The sequence below is a fragment of the Pleurodeles waltl genome, chromosome 5 (assembly GCF_031143425.1).
Source record: "Pleurodeles waltl isolate 20211129_DDA chromosome 5, aPleWal1.hap1.20221129, whole genome shotgun sequence".
NCBI lineage: Eukaryota > Metazoa > Chordata > Amphibia > Caudata > Salamandridae > Pleurodeles > Pleurodeles waltl.
In genome coordinates, this window is record NC_090444.1 from 1,823,211,467 (window position 1) to 1,823,233,216 (window position 21,750).

A 21,750-nucleotide genomic window follows, 5' to 3' on the forward strand; every position below is an offset into this window, starting at 1 on the left:
TGAGTGATAAATCTCTACAACAGTTTGTAGACAAAGCTTAATTTAAAGTCCAAGGCATTTCTGAAACAAATGTGTGCCAATAAAACAATACCCACAGGTTCCCACTGAGCTTGATTCTGTGTAGGTGAGCACAGGGTCCAGTTCTACGTTACTTGGTTTACCATATGGTGAGCAGATATTAAACATCCCTACAGGTGCTGAGTTTCTCTGCTACGCATATCCTGCCCAGTCACCGACATATGCTGCGGAATAAAGCCAGGCCTCGGTCCTTGGTTGCCAGACCAGCCTAACGCAGTAAACATGGCTGCAGGGCAAACCGGAAGTGCCTCGAGAACATGAGCAGAACGACAGATGGATGACGAGCCAGTGTAGGGAAGACACAGCTCTTTTGTTTACACATGGTAACAATGGCACCATACACAGCATGTCGACATGCTCTGCCAGGGCTAATAGCCAGGCAGGATTAAAAAACACATGAAGCAAACCGAATAGTGCCACAGACCACATGAAGACACTTTCTGTTTTCTTTGTGTGTTCATTAAAAAGTGCGGGCATCGCACACTTGAGCTGATATAGCTGAAAAATGAGTCAGGCCACTGGAATTGTGTGGCGGGCCAGGGTCAAATTATGCGACAGGGCTAGTTAAATTATGCAGCAAGAAAAGGCAAATTATGTGGCGTAATGCGCCACATTTTATGACAGTATTATGTAATTTTTTTAGGGTCGAGCCTACGTCATATGCGCTTGCGCATGCGTTTCGCTTGCGTGGCGCTTTAGTAGATACAAAAGGGCTTGGAGCCTCATCCATGTTACGTCAGTGTCTTTAATTGGTTCGTGGGCTTGCCTTTCAAAATCTGCTTGCTTTCATTAGTGGAAGGCACGCATACGTCATGCCTTTTCCGGTGGTTAGCCCTCCTCGAGCGCAGAGACCAAGTACTGAAAACATGCGAGGCTCGCTGTTTCCCGTCAGGTTTGTGGACTACTTTTTATCTTTTTTTTTCGCAGCGCGCTCTCGCTTGGCAGAAGTCCAGCACTTTGCATGACATCAACCCTGGTACATAGTTAATTGCACCTTTGCCGGTTATGTACATAATTGCACTTTTGCATAATTGCACTTTTGCCGATAGGTTTCACTACGAGTGAACTATAGCAGCGCGATCACGCTCTTTTTTTGCATTTTCTTTTCTACCTGCATGCCGTCTTCTACTGTCCGTACGAGTGAACTGTAGCAGCGCAATTGCGCTGTTTTTTTCCATTTAATGTGGCAAGAAAAGTCCGGTTGGGAGTTTACAACTGCTAATAGCTGTAACTCGGAGAAATGCGAGACCCTATTGCATTGCAAATGCTTGTTTAAACTTGTCAACAGTGTCTAGGCATTGGTGGCACCTCATTTGTTCCAGTTTAACACTCAAACATAGAAGGTAGCAACCCGAAAGGTGACCAGTCAAGATTTGGAAAGGGCCTTCCACTGCGTGGTAACATATGGTGTTACGCTTTTAGTAACTTTTAAACCCTTTGAGCTAGAAACAAATGTTTTAAATCTGCAGATTATGCAGCAGATGGTGGAATATGTGGGAAATGCAGAAAATCTATTGTTATGCTAAAAACGCCTAATCGCATAATTCCACTGGCCCTGAAAATAGAGATTTTTGAAAAATCTAAAACATCAGGGCCCTGCTTCAAGTGCTCCGGGGAGCACTCCCTTGGTCATGAAAAATGTGGACCTGGAACAAAAAGGGGAGGGAGAGTGGGGGGGGAGGGTGGCCACTTTTATGCACACTTTTTAGATAGGGGATGTGGATCCCACTGGTTTCAGCACTCAGACTCCTACACACACATAGTCCCACTACTGCACCCGTGCCACATATGCACTACACATGCACTTGATACACACACAGGATGTTAGTGTAATGTTTTGGAGATTGTCTTAACAGTTGAACTTTATATGAGCGGGCGAGTGGACCACACCCTAACTGAGCCAGAGAAAAGGCCTGGTCACAGTATCAATCTCAAAACACGGTAGGCTGCCACCACCACTTTATGTGCTGTACCCCGGGCAATGATCCTCCGTCCACTATGAGGGCACAATTGGTCCATCCCCCACCAGTCATCAGGCAGGTCCTGGACCTCGCTGAGCCAAGGATAGGCCTAGAACTCTGCAGACGTGCTAGATTAAAGTCAATAAAGTCAGGATACCAGATACACAAGGAGTCAGGCACTCAGGGCAAGGGACCATGCTCTGTGCCAGGCAGGGGACATTCCCTTCCCAACAGTTGGCATGTTGCGTTCTACCATGTTGACAATTCCACTATGTTTACTGTTTCTCTGTAAGGTAACTAATTTAGATGTGATACTTGATTTATAATGACCTCACATCCTGACCTACTTAGCCGCATCACCAGCCGCATTACCATTCCTCTTATTTTCAGACTCATGGACTTCTGCCAAAGGTGGATTTCTTTCTTGCTTTAATTTTTTCCTGAATCTTATGATTTGATGTGAACACAACTAATTCACCGCTAAACGATTAGGGGCCATATGTACGAACACATTTTCCCATAGACATAGAATGGGTAAAACCCTTTCCTACTTCTGGCCCTAGATGTCGTAAACCTGTGAGCTCAAAACTGGCCAGCAAATTCTCAAACCTTTGGATCACTGACAATGCAGAAAAGTGACATGCGGGTTGATGTATCAAGGCGCTTTACCTGTTCTGCATCTATGGTATGGAGACATGAATTGATGCACCAGGACCTCACTTCCCTTGGTGGGAATGGAGCTTCCCCAGGTGGTCAGTGAATGCACTATAACATTGTCAACCACGTGTCTCCAGGAGCATTGGAGTCAATGATGGGGACTGTTCCAGAACAGAAGCTTCCGCCCACACCAAGCCCTTCATTTACAGCTGGGTGTGCGCAGAACATTGCACATGTAGGGAGGGGTGGACATGACTCCCAGCTACACTACTGCAGCAGCACGAAGGATCAACACATGAAAATGAATGAGCCACCATCCTCTCACACAGGACGGTTGTAGCATAATAGATGAAAATGAAAAACCTGGCCACCACTGACCCCTTACATCACGACCTGTGATGCGCTCTCCAGTAACGAGCAGTCTCCTTTCGATCTTAGCGCACTGAGTGAATGGGAATGGCATTTGGCGCTTGACACACAAAACGCAACAATCATGGATGCAGAATGCACAGGTCTCAATCAAAGTGCCGTGCATTGCAGCATCTGTGTCCATACTGCCCGCAGTAACTACTGACAGCTGGCGTATCCTTCCACTTGCACTCGCTGCTCCACATTATGCATAGCATTGCTTACAACTCACTGCTGCATGAAGATTGAGTCATCAGCTGAATCTGACATTTCAAAAAGAACGACATGACCCAACCCAAGCACAAACCACAACTGGATGAACCAAAATTAAGACTGGAGCTAGGGCTGTCTGGAGATGTCAGACACTGGAATAACCCAAAGTATTTGGTTTCAGGTGATAAAACCTGTGAGTCTGTGCATCACATTGTGCATCATTTGCCCAATCCAATGCACGTCATCAGAGTGCATCATCATCATGGTTGTTGCATTCCCACACATGCAACACTTCCATAGAAACTCAAGTAGACAACATTTCCTCGTTCACTATAAGGGAAGGGGTTAGATATACCTATTATCCAGGGTTACGCTCCTTTTTGAAAGTTGGGTGCTCATTCATGCCTGCAGGTAGTTAACTCAGTGCTTAATTTGAGCCAGTGATTTCTGGTGCTCAGCACCAGCACTTAATTGTCAACACCGGGCCTTCTGACAGCCAGCCACATGGGGGCGATGTTTGTCTAATTTAGAGATGAGCTGAGGAACAGTAGTTTGTGAATTTGATACACATAAAAAATGCCAGATACCTGCCACTCATTCATTCTTATAGCTTTGGGGGCCTGGAAGAGTCTCAGTTGTCACTCTTGAATGAGTGTGATGGTTCGTAGTTGTGTTGGTGCTGTCACTGGCAGTGCTGGCAGGCGCAATGGGTTTGGAATACTTCAGTGGCCTCGTGATGAGGACCCTGGCACTTAGGGGGTCATTACAACCTCAGCGGTCTTTTCACAAGACCGCCGAGGGACTGCTGTGCTGAACACCCCCAGTGGTGGCGGTTTTCCGCTCGGCGTATTATGACTGTTGGCAGCTCTACGTCATTTTTCCGACGGAGAGCCGCCAACAGCCATAGTGACGGGCGGCGGGGATGTGGAGGTTGCTCCACCTCCACCGCCACGCCAACAGAACACCGCCCAGCGAATCACGTCTTGTGATTCGCCATGGCGGTGTTCTGTTGGCGGTGTGGTGTCGGCGGAGCTGCCCCCATGGCTCCCGTCCCCTCCCGGAGGATCGACGGAACAGGTAAGTCGATCGTCCGTTAGGGGAGGGGGGTCGGGGGGTTGTGTGTTGTGTGCGTGCATGGGGGTGTGCGTGGGTGTATGTGGAGGGGGGTGAGTGCGTGTATGCCTGCGGGGGTGTTGTGTGTATGGGAATGAGTGCGTGTATGTCTGTGGGTATGTCTGTATGGATGTGTGCGTGTATGTTTGCATGTGGGTGTGCGTGTCTGACTGTGTGTGTGGATGTAGGCATGTATGTCAGCGTGTGTGCGTGTAAGTGTGTAGGTGGTGCCTGCGTGCGTGTCGTGTGGGTATGGGTGATGTGATGTTGGGGGTGGGGAGGGGGGCCCTGCCACCGTTGGGGGGTGGCAGTGGTGGTGGGGGGGTAGGGGAGGGAGTCGGGGTGGGGGTGGGGGGTGGGGGAGACCCCTATCTGTGCCAGGGAAGGAATTCCCTGGCACTGATTGTGCTTACCGCCATGGATTTCATGGCGGTTCCTACCGCTGGAAATCCACGGCGGTAAGCCGGGTCAAAATACCGGCGGCGGTATTGTCACGGCCGCCGGGCTGGAGACCCAGGTCTCCAGCCCAGCGGTCGTCTCCGCCCTGGCGAGCGGAACGGAGAAGCGGCGGATGACCTTGGCGGTAACCGCCATGGTCATAATACTACAAAAAAGACCGCCAGCCTGTTGGCGGTCTTACCGCCGCTTTAACACCGTCCGCCAGGGTTGTAATGACCCCCTTACTGTTTTACAAATTAAGCACTGAGTTAACTGGTGCAGCACCTATTGCCCAGTTGTAAAGCGCCACATCTTACTCTAGCATTGAACCCCCCAGTGGCCTCCTAACCAGAAGCTTGTCAAGGAGAAGACATTACAAGTGAGGCCCATGACTGATATAAGATCTGAGCAAGTTCTCTTCTGAACAAAATAGTTTAGATACAGAACAACAGTCACTGGTTCCTTGGGCTCTTGGGTGCATGCTTACAAGCCTGTTGCATTGCCTGAGGGTCACTTTTTTTGATGCTCCGGTGGCCCAGAGTGCATACCCATTTCTATGAGGCCACGCAAAGCCACTTTGTGTGGCTTTTCATGGTCTTGTACACATGGTGTAAGGCCATACAGTGCAAGTCGTTGCATTGCCTAACTCTGCGCCGGGGGCATTCCATGAGCGTTGCAGTGGGTTTTAACACGCATCACCCGCGGGTTCTGACGCATTCCCAGATTTACAAGGCTCTGTAAAGCTGGGAATGTGTCGAAACCGAACGCCTTCCCAGGGGAGGCGTAACAAGGAGAAATTTCTCTATTTCTCCTAGTTTTTCCCTCTTTCTACATTCTGCAGCACACATAGAAAGATGAAAATGCCACCATGGATTGTTTTTGTGCAGGAAGGTGCCCTTCTTTCACAAAAAGAACCTTGCATGCAAAGCAGGCACCCTTGCTCTGCGGTGCAAGGGTGCCTGCATTGGTGCTAGGCAGCCAAAAGGGCACCAGCAAAGGGGGAGAGGACAGAAATGCACCATATATTGTAAATAAGGTGCATTTCTGTCCATTCCCTGTGGCGCAGGTCACTTGCTGCGCTGCCCTGCACCATTTTTTTAAATAAATATGCCCCCATGTGTTGCTGGTGCCGCAGAAGTGGAAAATGGTCTTCAGGAGATGGGATTCCCACTGGTGAAGTCACTGAATGGAGGTTGGGTTAACGACCTTCCGCTAACCCAGGTGAGTGCACTGAGGCAGATGCCTCTTGTGTCTTCATGACCTTAGTGTGCAGACTGGTTTCTGCTGGTTTCAGGGGGCCTCTGACTCAGCCTCTAGGAGGTTGTGCCTTCTGACCCACAACAAACCTCACGGATATGACAAGTCCTTCTTCAGGTCCTGAGGTATCAGATGAGGAACAAGTACTTTGACCAACAGCACAACAAAATGAATCCGTACCTTCTAACGTCTGGCTGAAGTCGGTAGCTGGACCGGTATTGGCTGACCGCTTGGGGTTCTGGGTCAAAGCGTTCTGGCGGGTCCAGTCAAAGTTGTCCATCTGATCCTGCACAAATCCGCAAATCTTCTCGTCTTCGAAGCGGCAGGTGTTATCTAAGAGAGTTAAACAAATTCAGATGGTCAGTGCTGCTCTCCAGGCTCCTGAACAAGGGCTCATCACATCACTCTCTCCCACTTCTGACTCACTGAATCTCCTAATTTAAAACACCAGTGTACTACTGTGAAATGCTACGGTGGGACTGTTGCTGTTAAATCTCAGCCTATACCCAGAGGAGTCCAGTGAAAGTAAAATGAAGGGGTCTGGATCTGTTCTTTGGAGTGAACATGCTCTGCTTTTTAGGGTGTCATAATTGTATCCATCCCTCTCAGAACTCACTCCTGCCTAGCCTTAGTTGGCAATGGGATGCCCTATAGCATTTTGTGTGCTCTGGGACTCATTAACACTAATACTATTGTCCACAAAAGCTAGGTGGGTGACTTATGTCTTTAAGAGTCATCTTAAGGCAACAGCTCTGTAAAAACTGCTTTCTGAGTCCCTCTTTTTTCTCACAGGTGGAACCTCTTACTAACAAAACTTCTCTTCCTCATCTGTTATAATGATAACATAGGACACAAACAACAGACTGAGCCCGCTGTCTTGGTCTGTGCTGCAGTGCACCTTTCATTGGGTGTGCTGGTCTGCACAGCAGTGCACCTTTAATTGGGTGTGATGGCCGGTGCTGCAGGGCACCTTTCATTGGGTGTGCTGGCGTTCTGCAGTGCATATTTCATTGGGTGTGATGGTCTGCCCAGAAATGCACCTTTCATTGGGTGTTATGATCTGCGCAGCAGTGCACCTTTCATTGAGTGTGATGGTCTGAGCTGCAGTGCACCTTTCATTGGGTGTGATTGTCTGCACAGAAATGCACCTTTCATTGGGTGTGATGGTCTGCGCTGCAGTGCACCTTTCATTGGGTGTAATGGTCTGCACAGCAGTCCACCTTTCACTGGGTGTGATTGTCTGCACAGAAATGCACCTTTCATTGGGTGTGATGGTCTGCGCTGCAGTGCACCTTTCATTGGGTCTGATGGTGTGTGGTGTTGTGCACCTCTCATTGAGTGTGATGGTGGGTGCTACAGTGCACCTTTCAATGAGTGTGCTGGTGTGTGCTGCAGTGCTCCTTTCATTAGGTGTGCAGGTCTGCATTGCAGTGCACCTTTCAATAGGTGTGATGGTCTGCGCTGCAGTGCACCTTTCATTGGGTGTGATGGTCTGCACAGAAATGCACCTTTCATTGGGTGTGATGGTCTGCACAGAAATGCACCTTTCATTGGGTGTGATGGTCTGCACAGAAATGCACCTTTCATTGGGTGTGATGGTCTGCACAGAAATGCACCTTTCATTGGGTGTGATGGTCTGCGCTGCAGTGCACCTTTCATTGGGTGTGATGGTCTGCACAGAAATGCACCTTTCATTGGGTGTGATGGTCTGCGCTGCAGTGCACCTTTCAATAGGTGTGATGGTCTGCGCTGCAGTGCACCTTTCATTGGGTGTGATGGTCTGCACAGAAATGCACCTTTCATTGGGTGTGATGATCTGCGCTGCAGTGCACCTTTCATTGGGTGTAATGGTCTGCACAGCAGTGCACCTTTCATTGGTTGTGATGGTCGGTGCTGCAGAGCACCTTTCATTGGGTGTGATGGTGTGTGGTGTTGTGCACCTCTCATTGAGTGTGATGGTGGGTGCTACAGTGCACCTTTCAATGAGTGTGCTGGTGTGTGCTGCAGTGCTCCTTTCATTAGGTGTGCAGGTCTGCATTGCAGTGCACCTTTCATTGGGTGTGCAGGTCTGCAGAGCAGTGCACCTTTCAATGGGTATGCAGGTCTGTGCTGTAGTGCTCCTTTCGTTGGGTATCCTAGTCTGCGCAGCAGTGCTCATTTCATTGGGTGTGCAGGTCTGCAGAGTAGTGCACCTTTCGATGAGTGTGCTGGTGTGTGCAGCAGTGAACCTTTCATTGGGTGTGCAGGTCTGCAGAAAAGTGCACCTTTCAATGAGAATGCTGGTGTGTGCAGCAGTGCTTTTTCACTGGGTGTGCTGGTTTGTGCTGCAGTGCTCCTTTCATTGGGTGTGCAGGTCTGTATTTCAGTACACCTTCCATTGGGTGTGCAGGTCTGCAGAGCAGTGCACCTTTCATTGAGTGTGCTGATATATGCTGCAGTGCACCTTTTATTGGGTGTGCTGCTCTGTGCTGCAGTGCATCTTTCATTGGGTGCTCTGGTCTGTGCTGCAGGGCATTTGTCATTGGAGTGTCCTGGTCTGCACTTCAATGCACCTTTCTGTGGGTGTGCTGGTCTGCACTGCAGTACATCTTTCTTTGGGTATCCTAATCTGTGCGGCAGTGCACCTTTCATTGGGTGTCCTGGTCCATGCTGCAGTTCATCATTGGGTGTGCTGGTGTTTGCTGTAGTGCATGTTTCATTGTGTATGATGGTCTGTGCTGCCGTGCACCTCCTATTGAGTGTGCTGGTATGTGTTGCAATGCACCTTTCATTGGGTGTCCTGGTCTGTGCTGCAGTGCATTATTGGGTGTGCAGGTGTTTGCTGTAGTGCATCTTTGATTGATGCTGCAGTGCATCCTTCATTGTGTATGATGGTCTGCACTGTAGTGCACCTTTGTTTGAGTGTGCTGGTCTGTGTTGCAATGCACCTTTCATTGGGTGTCCTGGTCTGCGCTGCAGTCCACCTTTTATTAGGTGCCCGGGTGTGTGCTACAGTGCACCTTTCATTGAGTGTGACGGTCTGTGCTGCAGTGCACTTTTCAGTGGGTGCACTGGCCTACACTCAGTGCTCCTTTCATTGGGTGTCCTGTCTCCCCTGCAGTGCACTATTCTTTGGGTGCACCCGGTGCAGACTGGGACAAAGCATCTCATTCTACAGCAAACAAATGCTGACCGGTGCTGATGCAGACCGGCACCTCCACTGGGACAGTGCAGCAGTGAAAGGTGGGCCTGCACCTTCAAACCATCAGTCGACCTCTCAGTGCAGAGGCTCTTAAAGGAAGAGGCCGGATCTCACTGGGTGTAGTAAGTGACTACATTCCCGAAGGCAGTAGGGGATTTCAGCTCGTGGGACCCCATTTGGTACCATTTATCCTGTATTTACATTCAGTGGCCCCTTGATGCGTTGGGAAAAACACCGTTTGTCTGGTAGACTTGTAACGTGGACACATACAAATACCACTTTGTGGGTTTGCATGTCAGTCTTCGCGTAAGACTTTGGAAAGTCCGCCAAGCTGCATAGTCAAGGTCTTTCCTCCCTGAGGTGGACACTGCCATTCCCTGGGCTGCCACTTTGGATACATATTAGAATAAGTCAGGCCTTCCACTGCAAGTGTGTCGGAGTCTGTACCTTCAACACACTGGTGGGTGGAATATCCACCAATGAAACTCAAAATCAATCCCATACTCCTTTCACGAAGGTCACGCGTCTTGTTCTTCCAGAGTAACTGGTTGCGTGTCCTTTAATAACCACAGCATAAAAATATAAACTTCAGTAGGAGTTTCTGACCATCAATCAACTTAGATTATGTAGTGTCTGTCTATGTGCAGATAGGATTTATTCCCTCCCTATTTTAATGCCTATTCTGACTCACTAACCCTGCTTACACACTGTGACAAAGAAACATGAAATGCTCCAAAGCATTCACAGCCAGGAAGTGAACTATGTGTGTCGGCCCACAGTCAATCTCAGAGGAAGGATCCTTCTTCAGGGCTCGCCAGACTCTGGTGACTACGAACCCACCCCGTTTCTATCAATTAAATGTTTTCTATGCAGTAGACTCCTTATACATCAGATCATATATATTTAAGGCTCCCATTTTGTACTGATTTCTACAGACAAATAGAGAGAGAAACAGTGTCTTTCATGTCTGCATTTATTTTTAAAAGCTGAAAAATACAGAAAATTAGGCTTCTTTTGAGTGACTTTCCTTGTTGTTTCTGATAAATTCCAAACCAACAGCTGAGTAGATAGAGAGCACGAGGAGGTATTTAAAAGGACAAGATATCCTTAAGTATCAGCATATGCCAACATATATTTGAAGTATAATGTTAATATTTATCTGTGCAACAGGCATCAAAGAATAAGTGCACCTTTATCAGTTAATCAAATGAGGAAATATACGATTTTACATATAATTTATTCACAAAACACAAACTAAATATGGATAAGTACAGATAAGAGGACCAAAAGATAATTATGGATAAGTAGAGAAGGAAATGTAAAAAAATACCATGAAACCAGGAACCCTGTTTAATATATGCACTTGAAGAAGCAGAAATTAACCCATTAGGCCTGGAAATGCAAAATCTATGAAGCAATGGATTCTTCAAGTAAAAAAAGCAAACTAAATACATAAAGTGTCAAATAAAAAATAAATTGCAGGGACTTTCAAAACTTTCCTCGGCAGGAGCTTGCAGAGCGCAAGATGATGGCTGAGACCTCCCACTGACTCCCAGGAATGATGGACCATTTATTTCCGCCTGACTGGTCATCCTTGCCTTCATGCCTCTAACTTTCCTCTTTTGCAAATCAGCCTCCTTCATTATGTAAAGAGCTGACTGTGCTGTTTGAAAAACTGCAACTGCACTTTCTGGGTTTTTTCCAGCTCTTCTTCTAATTGGACGTTTCCTCCACTGCTGTTCCTCAGCGTTGATTAGGCCAAAGGAGTTTGTCCAGCTTGACAGATTTTACTGTATTTTGCCCTTCAGGTTATGCAGTGCTCAGAAACCCTGGGGGCCTGAACTGCTTGCGAATAAACACAATAAAACATGTGTGCTAGGTATTGCAGCCGCTGAGAGTGTCGCTACACTCAAGGGCATATTTATGAGAGGCTTGCACCGCCGTTGCGTCACTTTTTGTGACGCAAAGGTGACGCAACTCTTCCAAACCATACCTGTGAGGCCACGCAAAGCCACTTTGCGTGGCTTTGAATGGTCTCGTAAATATGGAGGAAGCAACGCAGCGCAAATGGTTGTGCTGCCTTACTCTGCGTTAGGGAGGTGTTCGATGGGTGTTCCCACGCAACACCCATTGTTTTTTACGCATCCCCAGATTTACAAGAGGCTGTAAAACCAGGGTACGCGCCTATAACTTACACCTTCCCAGGGGAGGCGCAACGGGGAGAAATATCTGCAGCACACGTAGAAAGAGGAAAACGCCTCCCAGGATTGTCTTTATGTAAGAAGATGCCCCTTCCTGCAAAACAAAATCCTGCTGGCAACGCAGACACCCTTGCACCATGGTGCAAGAGTGTCTGTGTTGGCGCTAGGCAGCCAAAATGGCGCCAGAGTAGGGGAAAGGACAGGAATGCGCCATATTGCATAGACACAGAGCATTCCTGCCCTTCCCTTTTGGCGCAGGGTAGCGCAGCAAGGTGACATGCGGCACTGCTTTGTGCCAAAAGCCCATAAGACTGGGCCTCAGTGTTCCTATGTTGCGGGAGCTTGTAAACAACTGCTGGGGGTCGGAATATTACTCTGCTGGAACCTCAGCTGGAAACTGGATTGTTTGTTTCTTTATGTAGTGCTGCCTGAAGCACAGATCCAGCCTCGCAGCGCTTTGGAATATATTTTCTCCATTAATAACTCCTTGCAGTGTCACATTTTATTCAAGACTCTTTGTATTTAGTTTGCTTTATACTTAAGTCTCAGTATCCTTACTTAGGGTGGTGGCATCTAACTTTCGCTTTTGAGGGCAGACAGCAGGGCTGGACTGGCCATTTGAAACAAAGAGGAAATCCTTGGTAGGCTGAGGACCGGGGGCTACCTTAGGAGTGGATGGGGGAGGCATAATTAGCCATCCAGTAGGCAAACAACCCTGGTGACCACATCCAGGCCCATATTTACTAAGATTTTGTGTCAGTTTTGTGGCGCAGCTCTGATGCAAAATCCATTTTCACATGTACTAAGCCACGCAAAGTTGATTTGTGTGACTTTGTGCGTGGCTTAGAAAATACAAAGTAATGCAACAAAGAGCACAACACTGCCTTGCATTACTATGCTTAGTGTAGACGTTACATGGGTGAAGAATGAGTGTTCCTGTATATTCATCTGGGTATTTTGACGCAAACACAGATTTGCAAAACACTTGGAAACCTTGGTTTGCACCAAAGTGGTGGGCCTACCCGACCGAGGTGTAACAAGAAGAAATATCTTTATTTCTCCTCATTGCTTCCTCTTTCCACAAGTGCTGCAGAATGCAGCACATGTGGTACGAGGAACATACCTCTAAGGATTGTCCTTGTGCAGAAAGGTACCCCTTCCTGCACAGAAATAATCATGCCTGTGATGCGGGTACCCTTGTTCCATGGTGCAAGGATGTATGTGTTGTCCATAGGCAGCCTGTTAAGTGCACCAATGCAGGGGTAGAGCTGAACATTTCCATATCTTGGCAAATGTCCCACAGTTTAGCTCTCTCCCATTCACTCATCACAGCGCAACAACTTGCATTCCTGCGCTGGTTTGCGTAAACTCTTAGTAAATATGTCCTCCAATTTCCTTGTAGTCGCTTTCGAAATTTGCCCACTCCCAAATTCTGCTGGAGGAGATGGTAGGACTCACTCGCTGCACTCACTCTATACACTTTGGGGCTTGTATGAGTACCTTGTCAAGGGCTGCTTTTTGCTCCTAGTCCACCTCTGATCAAAAAGCAATATGTTGTATCTTGTTCTTTCATGAGCTGGAAAGCTCTGGAGTAAAATCTGCATATGAAAAGCGTGCACTTCTGCCTCAACCAGACTCCATTCATGAGCTGGTACATGGAGCGCTAGCCTTATGTAGTGACAATAAACTATACACTGTAGGAAAGTACTATCTTGCCTGGCATGTTACCCCCATATTTGACTGTATATATGTTGTTTTAGTCTATGTGTCACTGGGACCCTGCCAGCCAAGGCCCCAGTGCTCATACAGGGAGTGCAGAATTATTAGGCAAATGAGTATTTTGACCACATCATCCTCTTTATGCATGTTGTCTTACTCCAAGCTGTATAGGCTCGAAAGCCTACTACCAATTAAGCATATTAGGTGATGTGCATCTCTGTAATGAGAAGGGGTGTGGTCTAATGACATCAACACCCTATATCAGGTGTGCATAATTATTAGGCAACTTCCTTTCCTTTGGCAAAATGGGTCAAAAGAAGGACTTGACAGGCTCCGAAAAGTCAAAAATAGTGAGATATCTTGCAGAGGGATGCAGCACTCTTAAAACTGCAAAGCTTCTGAAGCGTGATCATCGAACAATCAAGCGTTTCATTCAAAATAGTCAACAGGGTCGCAAGAAGCGTGTGGAAAAACCAAGGCGCAAAATAACTGCCCATGAACTGAGAAAAGTCAAGCGTGCAGCTGCCACGATGCCACTTGCCACCAGTTTGGCCATATTTCAGAGCTGCAACATCACTGGAGTGCCCAAAAGCACAAGGTGTGCAATACTCAGAGACATGGCCATGGTAAGAAAGGCTGAAAGACGACCACCACTGAACAAGACACACAAGCTGAAACGTCAAGACTGGGCCAATAAATATCTCAAGACTGATTTTTCTAAGGTTTTATGGACTGATGAAATGAGAGTGAGTCTTGATGGGCCAGATGGATGGGCCCGTGGCTGGATTGGTAAAGGGCAGAGAGCTCCAGTCCGACTCAGACGCCAGCAAGGTGGAGGTGGAGTACTGGTTTGGGCTGGTATCATCAAAGATGAGCTTGTGGGGCCTTTTCGGGTTGAGGATGGAGTCAAGCTCAACTCCCAGTCCTACTGCCAGTTCCTGGAAGACACCTTCTTCAAGCAGTGGTACAGGAAGAAGTCTGCATCCTTCAAGAAAAACATGATTTTCATGCAGGACAATGCTCCATCACACGCGTCCAAGTACTCCACAGCGTGGCTGGCAAGAAAGGGTATAAAAGAAGGAAATCTAATGACATGGCCTCCTTGTTCACCTGATCTGAACCCCATTGAGAACCTGTGGTCCATCATCAAATGTGAGATTTACAAGGAGGGAAAACAGTACACCTCTCTGAACAGTGTCTGGGAGGCTGTGGTTGCTGCTGCATGCAATGTTGATGGTGAACAGATCAAAACACTGACAGAATCCATGGATGGCAGGCTTTTGAGTGTCCTTGCAAAGAAAGGTGGCTATATTGGTCACTGATTTGTTTTTGTTTTGTTTTTGAATGTCAGAAATGTATATTTGTGAATGTTGAGATGTTATATTGGTTTCACTGGTAATAATAAATAATTGAAATGGGTATATATTTTGTTTTTGTTAAGTTGCCTAATAATTATGCACAGTAATAGTCACCTGCACACACAGATATCCCCCTAACATAGCTAAAACTAAAAACAAACTAAAAACTACTTCCAAAAATATTCAGCTTTGATATTAATGAGTTTTTTGGGTTCATTGAGAACATGGTTGTTGTTCAATAATAAAATGAATCCTCAAAAATACAACTTGCCTAATAATTCTGCACTCCCTGTAAGTGTGCCCTGTATGTGTTCCCTGTGTGATGAATAACTGTCTCACTGAGGCTCTGCTAACCAGAACCTCAGTGGTTATGCTCTCTCTGCTTTCCAAATTTGTCACTAACAGGCTAGTGACTAAATTTACCAATTCACATTGGCATACTGGTACACCCATATAATTCCCTAGTATATGGTACTGAGGTACCCAGGGTATTGGGGTTCCAGGAGATCCCTACGGGCTGCAGCATTTCTTTTGCCACCCATAGAGAGCTCTGACAATTCTTACACAGGCCTGCCACTGCAGCCTGAGTGAAATAACGTCCACGTTATTTCACAGCCATTTACCACTGCACTTAAGTAACTTATAAGTCACCTATATGTCTAACCTTCACCTGGCGAAGGATGGGTGCAAAGTTACTTAGTGTGTGGGCACCCTGGCACTAGCCAAGGTGCCCCCACATCGTTCAGGGCAAATTCCCTGGACTTTGTGAGTGCGGGGACACCATTACACGTGTGCACTGTACATAGGTCACTACCTATGTACAGCGTCACAATGGTAACTCCGAACATGGCCATGTAACATGTCTAAGATCAGGGAATTGTCACCCCAATGCCATTCTGGCATTGGGGGGGATAATTCCATGATCCCCCGGGTCTCTAGCATAGTACCCGGGTACTGCCAAACTGCCTTTCCGGGGTCTCCACTGCAGCTGCTGCTTCTGCCAACCCCTCAGACAGGTTTCTGCCCTCCTGGGGTCCAGGCAGCCCTGGCCCAGAAAGGCAGAACAAAGGACTTCCTCTGAGAGAGGGTGTAACACCCTCTCTCTTTGGAAATAGGTGTGAGGGCTGGGGAGGAGTAGCCTCCCTCAGCCTCTGGAAATGCTTTGATGGGCACAGATGGTGCCCATCTCTGCATAAGCCAGTCTACACCGGTTCAGGGATCCCCCAGCCCTGCTCTGGTGCGAAACTGGACAAAGGAAAGGGGAGTGACCACTCCCCTGACCTGCACCTCCCAGGGGAGGTGCCCAGAGCTCCTCCAGTGTGTCCCAGACCTCTGCCATCTTGGAAACAGGGGTGGTTGTGGCACACTGGACTGCTCTGAGTGGCCAGTGCCAGCAGGTGACGTCAGAGGCTCCTTCTGATAGGCTCTTACCTCTCTTGGTAGCCAATCCTCCTTCCTAAGTAGCCAAACCTCCTTTTCTGGCTATTTAGGGTCTCTGCTTTGGGGATCTCACCAGATAATGAATGCAAGAGCTCATCAGAGTTCCTCTGCATCTCCCTCTTCACCTTCTGCCAAAGGATCGACCGCTGACTGCTCAGGACGCGTGCAAAACCGCAACAAAGTAGCAAGACGACTACTAGCAACCTTGTATTGCTTCATCCTGCTGGCTTTCTTGACTGTTTCCAGGTGATGCATGCTCTGGGTGTAGCCTGCCTCCTCCCTGCACCTGGAGCTCTGAAGAAATTTCCCGTGAGTCGACGGAATCTTCCCCCTGCAACCGCAGGCACCAAAAGACTGCATCACCGGTCCTCTGGGTCCCCTCTCAGCACGACGAGCGTGGTCCCTGGAACTCAGCAACTCTGTCCAAGTGACTCCCACAGTCCAGTGACTCTTCAGTCCAAGTTTGGTGGAGTTAAGTCCTTGCCTCCCCACGCTAGACTGCATTGCTGGGTACCGCATGATTTCCAGCTGCTCCGGCTCCTGTGCACTCTTCCAGGATTTCCTTTGTGCACAGCCTAGCCTGGGTCCCCGACACTCCTTCCTGCAGTGCACAACTTTCTAAGTTGCCCTCCGGCATCGTGGGACTCCCTTTTGTGACTTCGCGTAGACTCCGGTTCACTCTTCTTCCAAGTGCCTGTTCATATACTTCTGCGGGTGCTGCCTGCTTTTGTGAGGGCTCCCTGAGTTACAGGCGCCCCCTCTGCCTCCTCCTCCAAGTGGCGACATCCTGGTCCCTCCTGGGCCACAGCAGCACCCAAAAACCTCTACCGCGACCCCTGCAGCTAGCAAGGCTTGTTTGCGGTCTTTCTGTGTGGGAACACCTCTGAAAGCTTCATCGCGACGTGGGACATCTGTCTTCCAAAGGAGAAGTCTCTAGCTCTCTTCTTTCTTGCAGAACTCCAAGCTTCTTCCATCTGGTGGCAGCTCCCTTGCACCCTCAGCTGGCATTTCCTGGGCTCCTGCTCACTCTCAACACTGTCGCAACTATTGGACTTGGTCCCCTTGTCTTACAGGTACTCAGGTCCGGAAATCCACTGTTGTTGCATTGCTGGTGTTTGTTCTTCCTGCAGAAACCCCCTATCACGACTTCTGTGCTCTCTGGGGGTAGTAGGTGCATTTTACACCTACCTTTCAGGGTCTTGGGGTGGGCTATTTTTCTAACCCTCACTGTTTTCTTACAGCCCCAGCGACCCTCTACAAGCTCACATAGGTTTGGGGTCCATTTGTGGTTCGCATTCCACTTTTGGAGTATATGGTTTGTGTTGCCCCCATACCTATGTGCTTCTATTGCAATCTACTGTAATTCTACACTGCTTGCATTACTTTTCTTGCTATTACCGGCATAATTTTGGTTTGTGTACATATATCTTGTGTATATATCTTATCCTCATACTGAGGGTGCTCACTGAGATACTTGTGGCATACTGTCATAAAAATAAAGTACCTTTATTTTTAGTACTTCTGTGTATTGTGTTTTCTTATGATATTGTGCATATGACACCAGTGGTATAGTAGGAGCTTTACATGTCTCCTAGTTCAGCCTAAGCTGCTTTGCCATAGCTACCTTCTATCAGCCTAAGCTGCTAGAAACACCTCTTATACACTAATAAGGGATAACTGGACCTGGCACAAGGTGTAAGTACCTCTGGTACCCACTACAAGCCAGGCCAGCCTCCTACATACACTACTCCAATTTGTGCCACCCCGGTGTACACCACTCCACTCTATGTCTCTCTATTCTATGCTAGTCCATCGAACAGCACTCCACTGTAAGCCACTCCACTGTACGCTGGTACATTATATGCTATTACACACTACGCCACTCCACTCTACAACACTCCACTGTACACCACTCCACTGTGTGCCACTCCACTGTACACTACTACACTATACACTACTACACTCTATGCCACACCACTATACAACACTCCACTGTACACCACTCCACTGTATGCCACTGCACTCTACACTACTCCACTGTAAGCCACTCCACTGTACGCTGCTACACTATATGCTATTACACTCCACGCCACTCCATTATACAACACTCCACTGTACACTATCCACTGTATGCCACTCCACTGTAAGCCACTCCACTGTACGCTGCTACACTATACGCTATTACACTCCACGCACTGTACGTTACTACACTATACGCTATTACACTCCACGCCACTCCACTGTACACTATCCACTGTATGCCACTCCATTGTAAGCCACTCCACTGTACGTTACTACACTATACGCTATTACACTCCACGCCACTCCACTATACAACACTTCACTGTACACTATCCACTATATGCCACTTCACTCTACACTGCTACACTATACACTAATACACTATACGCCACACCACTCCATGCTGTTCCACTGTATGCTACCCCACTCTATACCACTCCAGTGTACTCTCCTTCACTCTATATAACTCCACTCTACTACACTCTGCCACTCTACTAGACTCTACTCCACTCTATCCTTGTACACTCTAGTGTCCAAATTTGAACTCGACTCTATGCCTATACACTTCATTGTACAATACTCTATTCCACTCTGACAGTTTCCAACACTGTATGACACAGCATTCCACTCTACTGTATGAGACGCCACTCCAATAAAAACCACTCCACTCTACATTAATCCACAATATCCTACTCTGCTCTATGCCACTCCACTGTACACCACTCCAGTCGATGCTATTTCATTCTATGCCACTGCACTCATTTACATTACACTGTACACTATTCTACTTTACGATATTTCACTACATGCTGCTCCACTATACAGTAATCCACTCTACGTCACTACAGTGTATGCCACTCCACTGTACGCTGTTCCAATGTGCACCACTCTTCTCTACTCTATATAACTCCACTCTATACAATTATACTACACTTTATGGCACTCTACGACACTCTATCCCCATACATTCCACTGTCCAGCTCTGTACCCCACTCTATGCCCATACACTCCATTGTACAACACTCTATTTCACTACACAACACTTTTTTTCATGATACCGCACTCCACTTTACTATACCAGACACCATTCCAATTTATAACAATTTACTACCTGTGCTACGCCACTACAGTACACTCCATGTCACTCTACTCTGTGGCACACCAAAACACTCTATTATAATTTACTCCACACTATGGCCCTCATTATGACATCGGCGGTCTTTGTAAAAGACTGCCAATGCCACGGGTGACAAAATACCGCCAGTGCTGGCGGTATGTTTGGCACCCGATTATGACTTTTATGCTGGCCCAGCGGAAAAGTCACAACAACATTGAAGCCAGCTCGTAATTGAGCCGGCAGCAATGTTGATGTGCAGCGGGTGCAGCAGCACCCCTCACGCATTTCACTGCCCGTAGTTCGGGCATTGAAATGCACGATGGGGCTGTGCATGGGGGCCCCTGCACTGCCCATGCCAAGTGCCGGTGGGGCAGTCCGGGCCAGCCAGGGTCATAATGACCCCCTATGTTAGGCGACACCATTCAACGCTACTTCACTGTACTAGACTTTACCTCACTCTCAGCTACTGTACAACAATCTACTCTACGCGGCTCCACTTTTTGACACACTACTGTACTGTATGCAGTTCCACTCTCCAACACTCTTCTACACTGTATGCCACTCTCCAACACTTTATTTCAGTCTATAGCCCTCCACTCTACTGTACATCACTGTACTATACTGTATGCCACTGTGCAACACCCTACTCCACTCTATGCCGCTCTACGATACTCTAATCCACTATACAACACTGTGCGCAACTCTTATTATGCCACTGCACCCCACTTTACTCCACTCTACTCTGTGATAAAGTACTCCACTCTACTCCACCACTCCACTGTACTTCACTTTGCTGTACGCCACACTATACCGTTATACTCTATAACTTTGTGTGGCAATCCACTCTACAACACTATATGGTACCGTACAGCACTCCACTCTATAAAACTCTACTAGAATGTACGCCACTCCACTCTACTGCACTCCACACCACTATAGTCTATGACATTCCACACCATTCTGACACTTTACTCCACTCTATGCTACCCACTCCAGTGTACTCCACTGCACTATACTCCACTCTATTACACTTTATCCCACTCTACGCCACTGTAAAATACACCGCTCCATGCCACTCCACAGTCCACACTCTATGCCAGTGGTTCCCAACCTGTGGTCCGGGGACCCCTGGGGGTCCGCAAAGCCTTCTCAGGGGGTCCGCGAGAGCCTAGAAAATTAAAAAATATTAATAAATATTGACAAATTAGGTCCCCAACTTCCAGCAATGACTCAGGCGGGGGTCCCCGGATTCCCATGATGATTCAGTGGGGGTCCCTGGGTTCCATTAATGTTAAAGTGGGGGTCCACAGAAATCAAAAGGTTGGGAACCACTGCTCTATGCCACTGTATACAACCCCACTGTACAACACTCTGTGCCACTCTTTGAACTCTACTCAACTCTATGCCCACCCACTCTACGTCACTGTACTACACTGTATGACACTTGACAACACACCACTCCTCTATGATACGCCATTCAACTGTATGACACAACATTCCAATCTACAACCCTCTCCTCCTCTGTACTCTACCTCACCAATCAACAACATTCCACTCTATGACACGCAACTTCACCCTACTCCACTCTACAACACTCTACTTCACTCAATGACCGTCTACAGCACCCTCCTCTTCTGTATGACACGCCAGTCCACTGTACAACGCGCTGCTCCACTCCATGATACTTGGCTCCACTATGTGAGAAAATATGGCACTAAACTATGTAACACTTTAGTACACTGTACACTACACCACTCCACTCTACTCTATTCCACTCTACAATGCTCTACTCTGTGACAATATACTTTACAACACTCTCCTCCACTTCACTGTATGAAGCTCCACATCACCAGACTCGACTCAACGACACTGGACTCTACGATTTGAAACTAATTATTATTAGAAATTTTAAAAAAAACATTGAAATTCAATAAAAAAACAAAGGTTAAAGCTTAGTTATAGTTAGGAAAACTTTCTTCCATATACAAACCAAATCCCATTACTTAGGATCCAGCTGCAACCGGCAACATTGGTCACAAGGATTGCCTGACTGCTCCTGGTTCTCAACGCCCCGGAGAACTGGTCTGGCAGTAGCTTTACATGCAAGAAGCAGATGTGGTCTAGTGCCTGATTTGCCAAGCACTTATTCTGAACCCGGTCACATCTTTCTTTTCCTGTGGATCACCCCACAGAATATCGGAAACACAAATATTGTGTGGGCAGAATATCCCTTCAAAAATATCGAGGTCCAATACATGGAAAAGGTAAGTGCAAACAGGAAAGTAAAGATTTACTATTTTTACCTCCAGACCTACGCACTGTGAAAATATATATATATCGTCAAGGTACATATATGTGGAGCTATATATAATAATAAAACTTTACTGACCTATGGAGACTTACTTTCACAACATTTTTGCCCTCGATATTTTTGACACAATATTTTGAATATTTTGTTTCACAATATTTGCTCGGCCTCAAATTCAACATCTGGCAAAAATATAAGAACGCTTATAAATGTGTTATTTGCTAATTGCAATGCAGGCTTTTACATATAAATAGAGTATGAAACCTTGCTCTTTTGCTC

At 47.3% G+C, this 21,750-nt stretch overlaps 1 protein-coding gene across 1 annotated transcript in view; it reads right to left on the reverse strand.

Moving 5' to 3' along the window:
• Positions 1-21,750, reverse strand: part of MDGA1 (MAM domain containing glycosylphosphatidylinositol anchor 1) — an 888,610-nt gene that overhangs the window by 173,174 nt on the left and 693,686 nt on the right. The window contains exon 13 of the mRNA XM_069236322.1: positions 6,306-6,458. Coding sequence (XP_069092423.1) covers positions 6,306-6,458 — 153 coding nt within the window. The remainder of the gene's footprint in view (positions 1-6,305; positions 6,459-21,750) is intronic.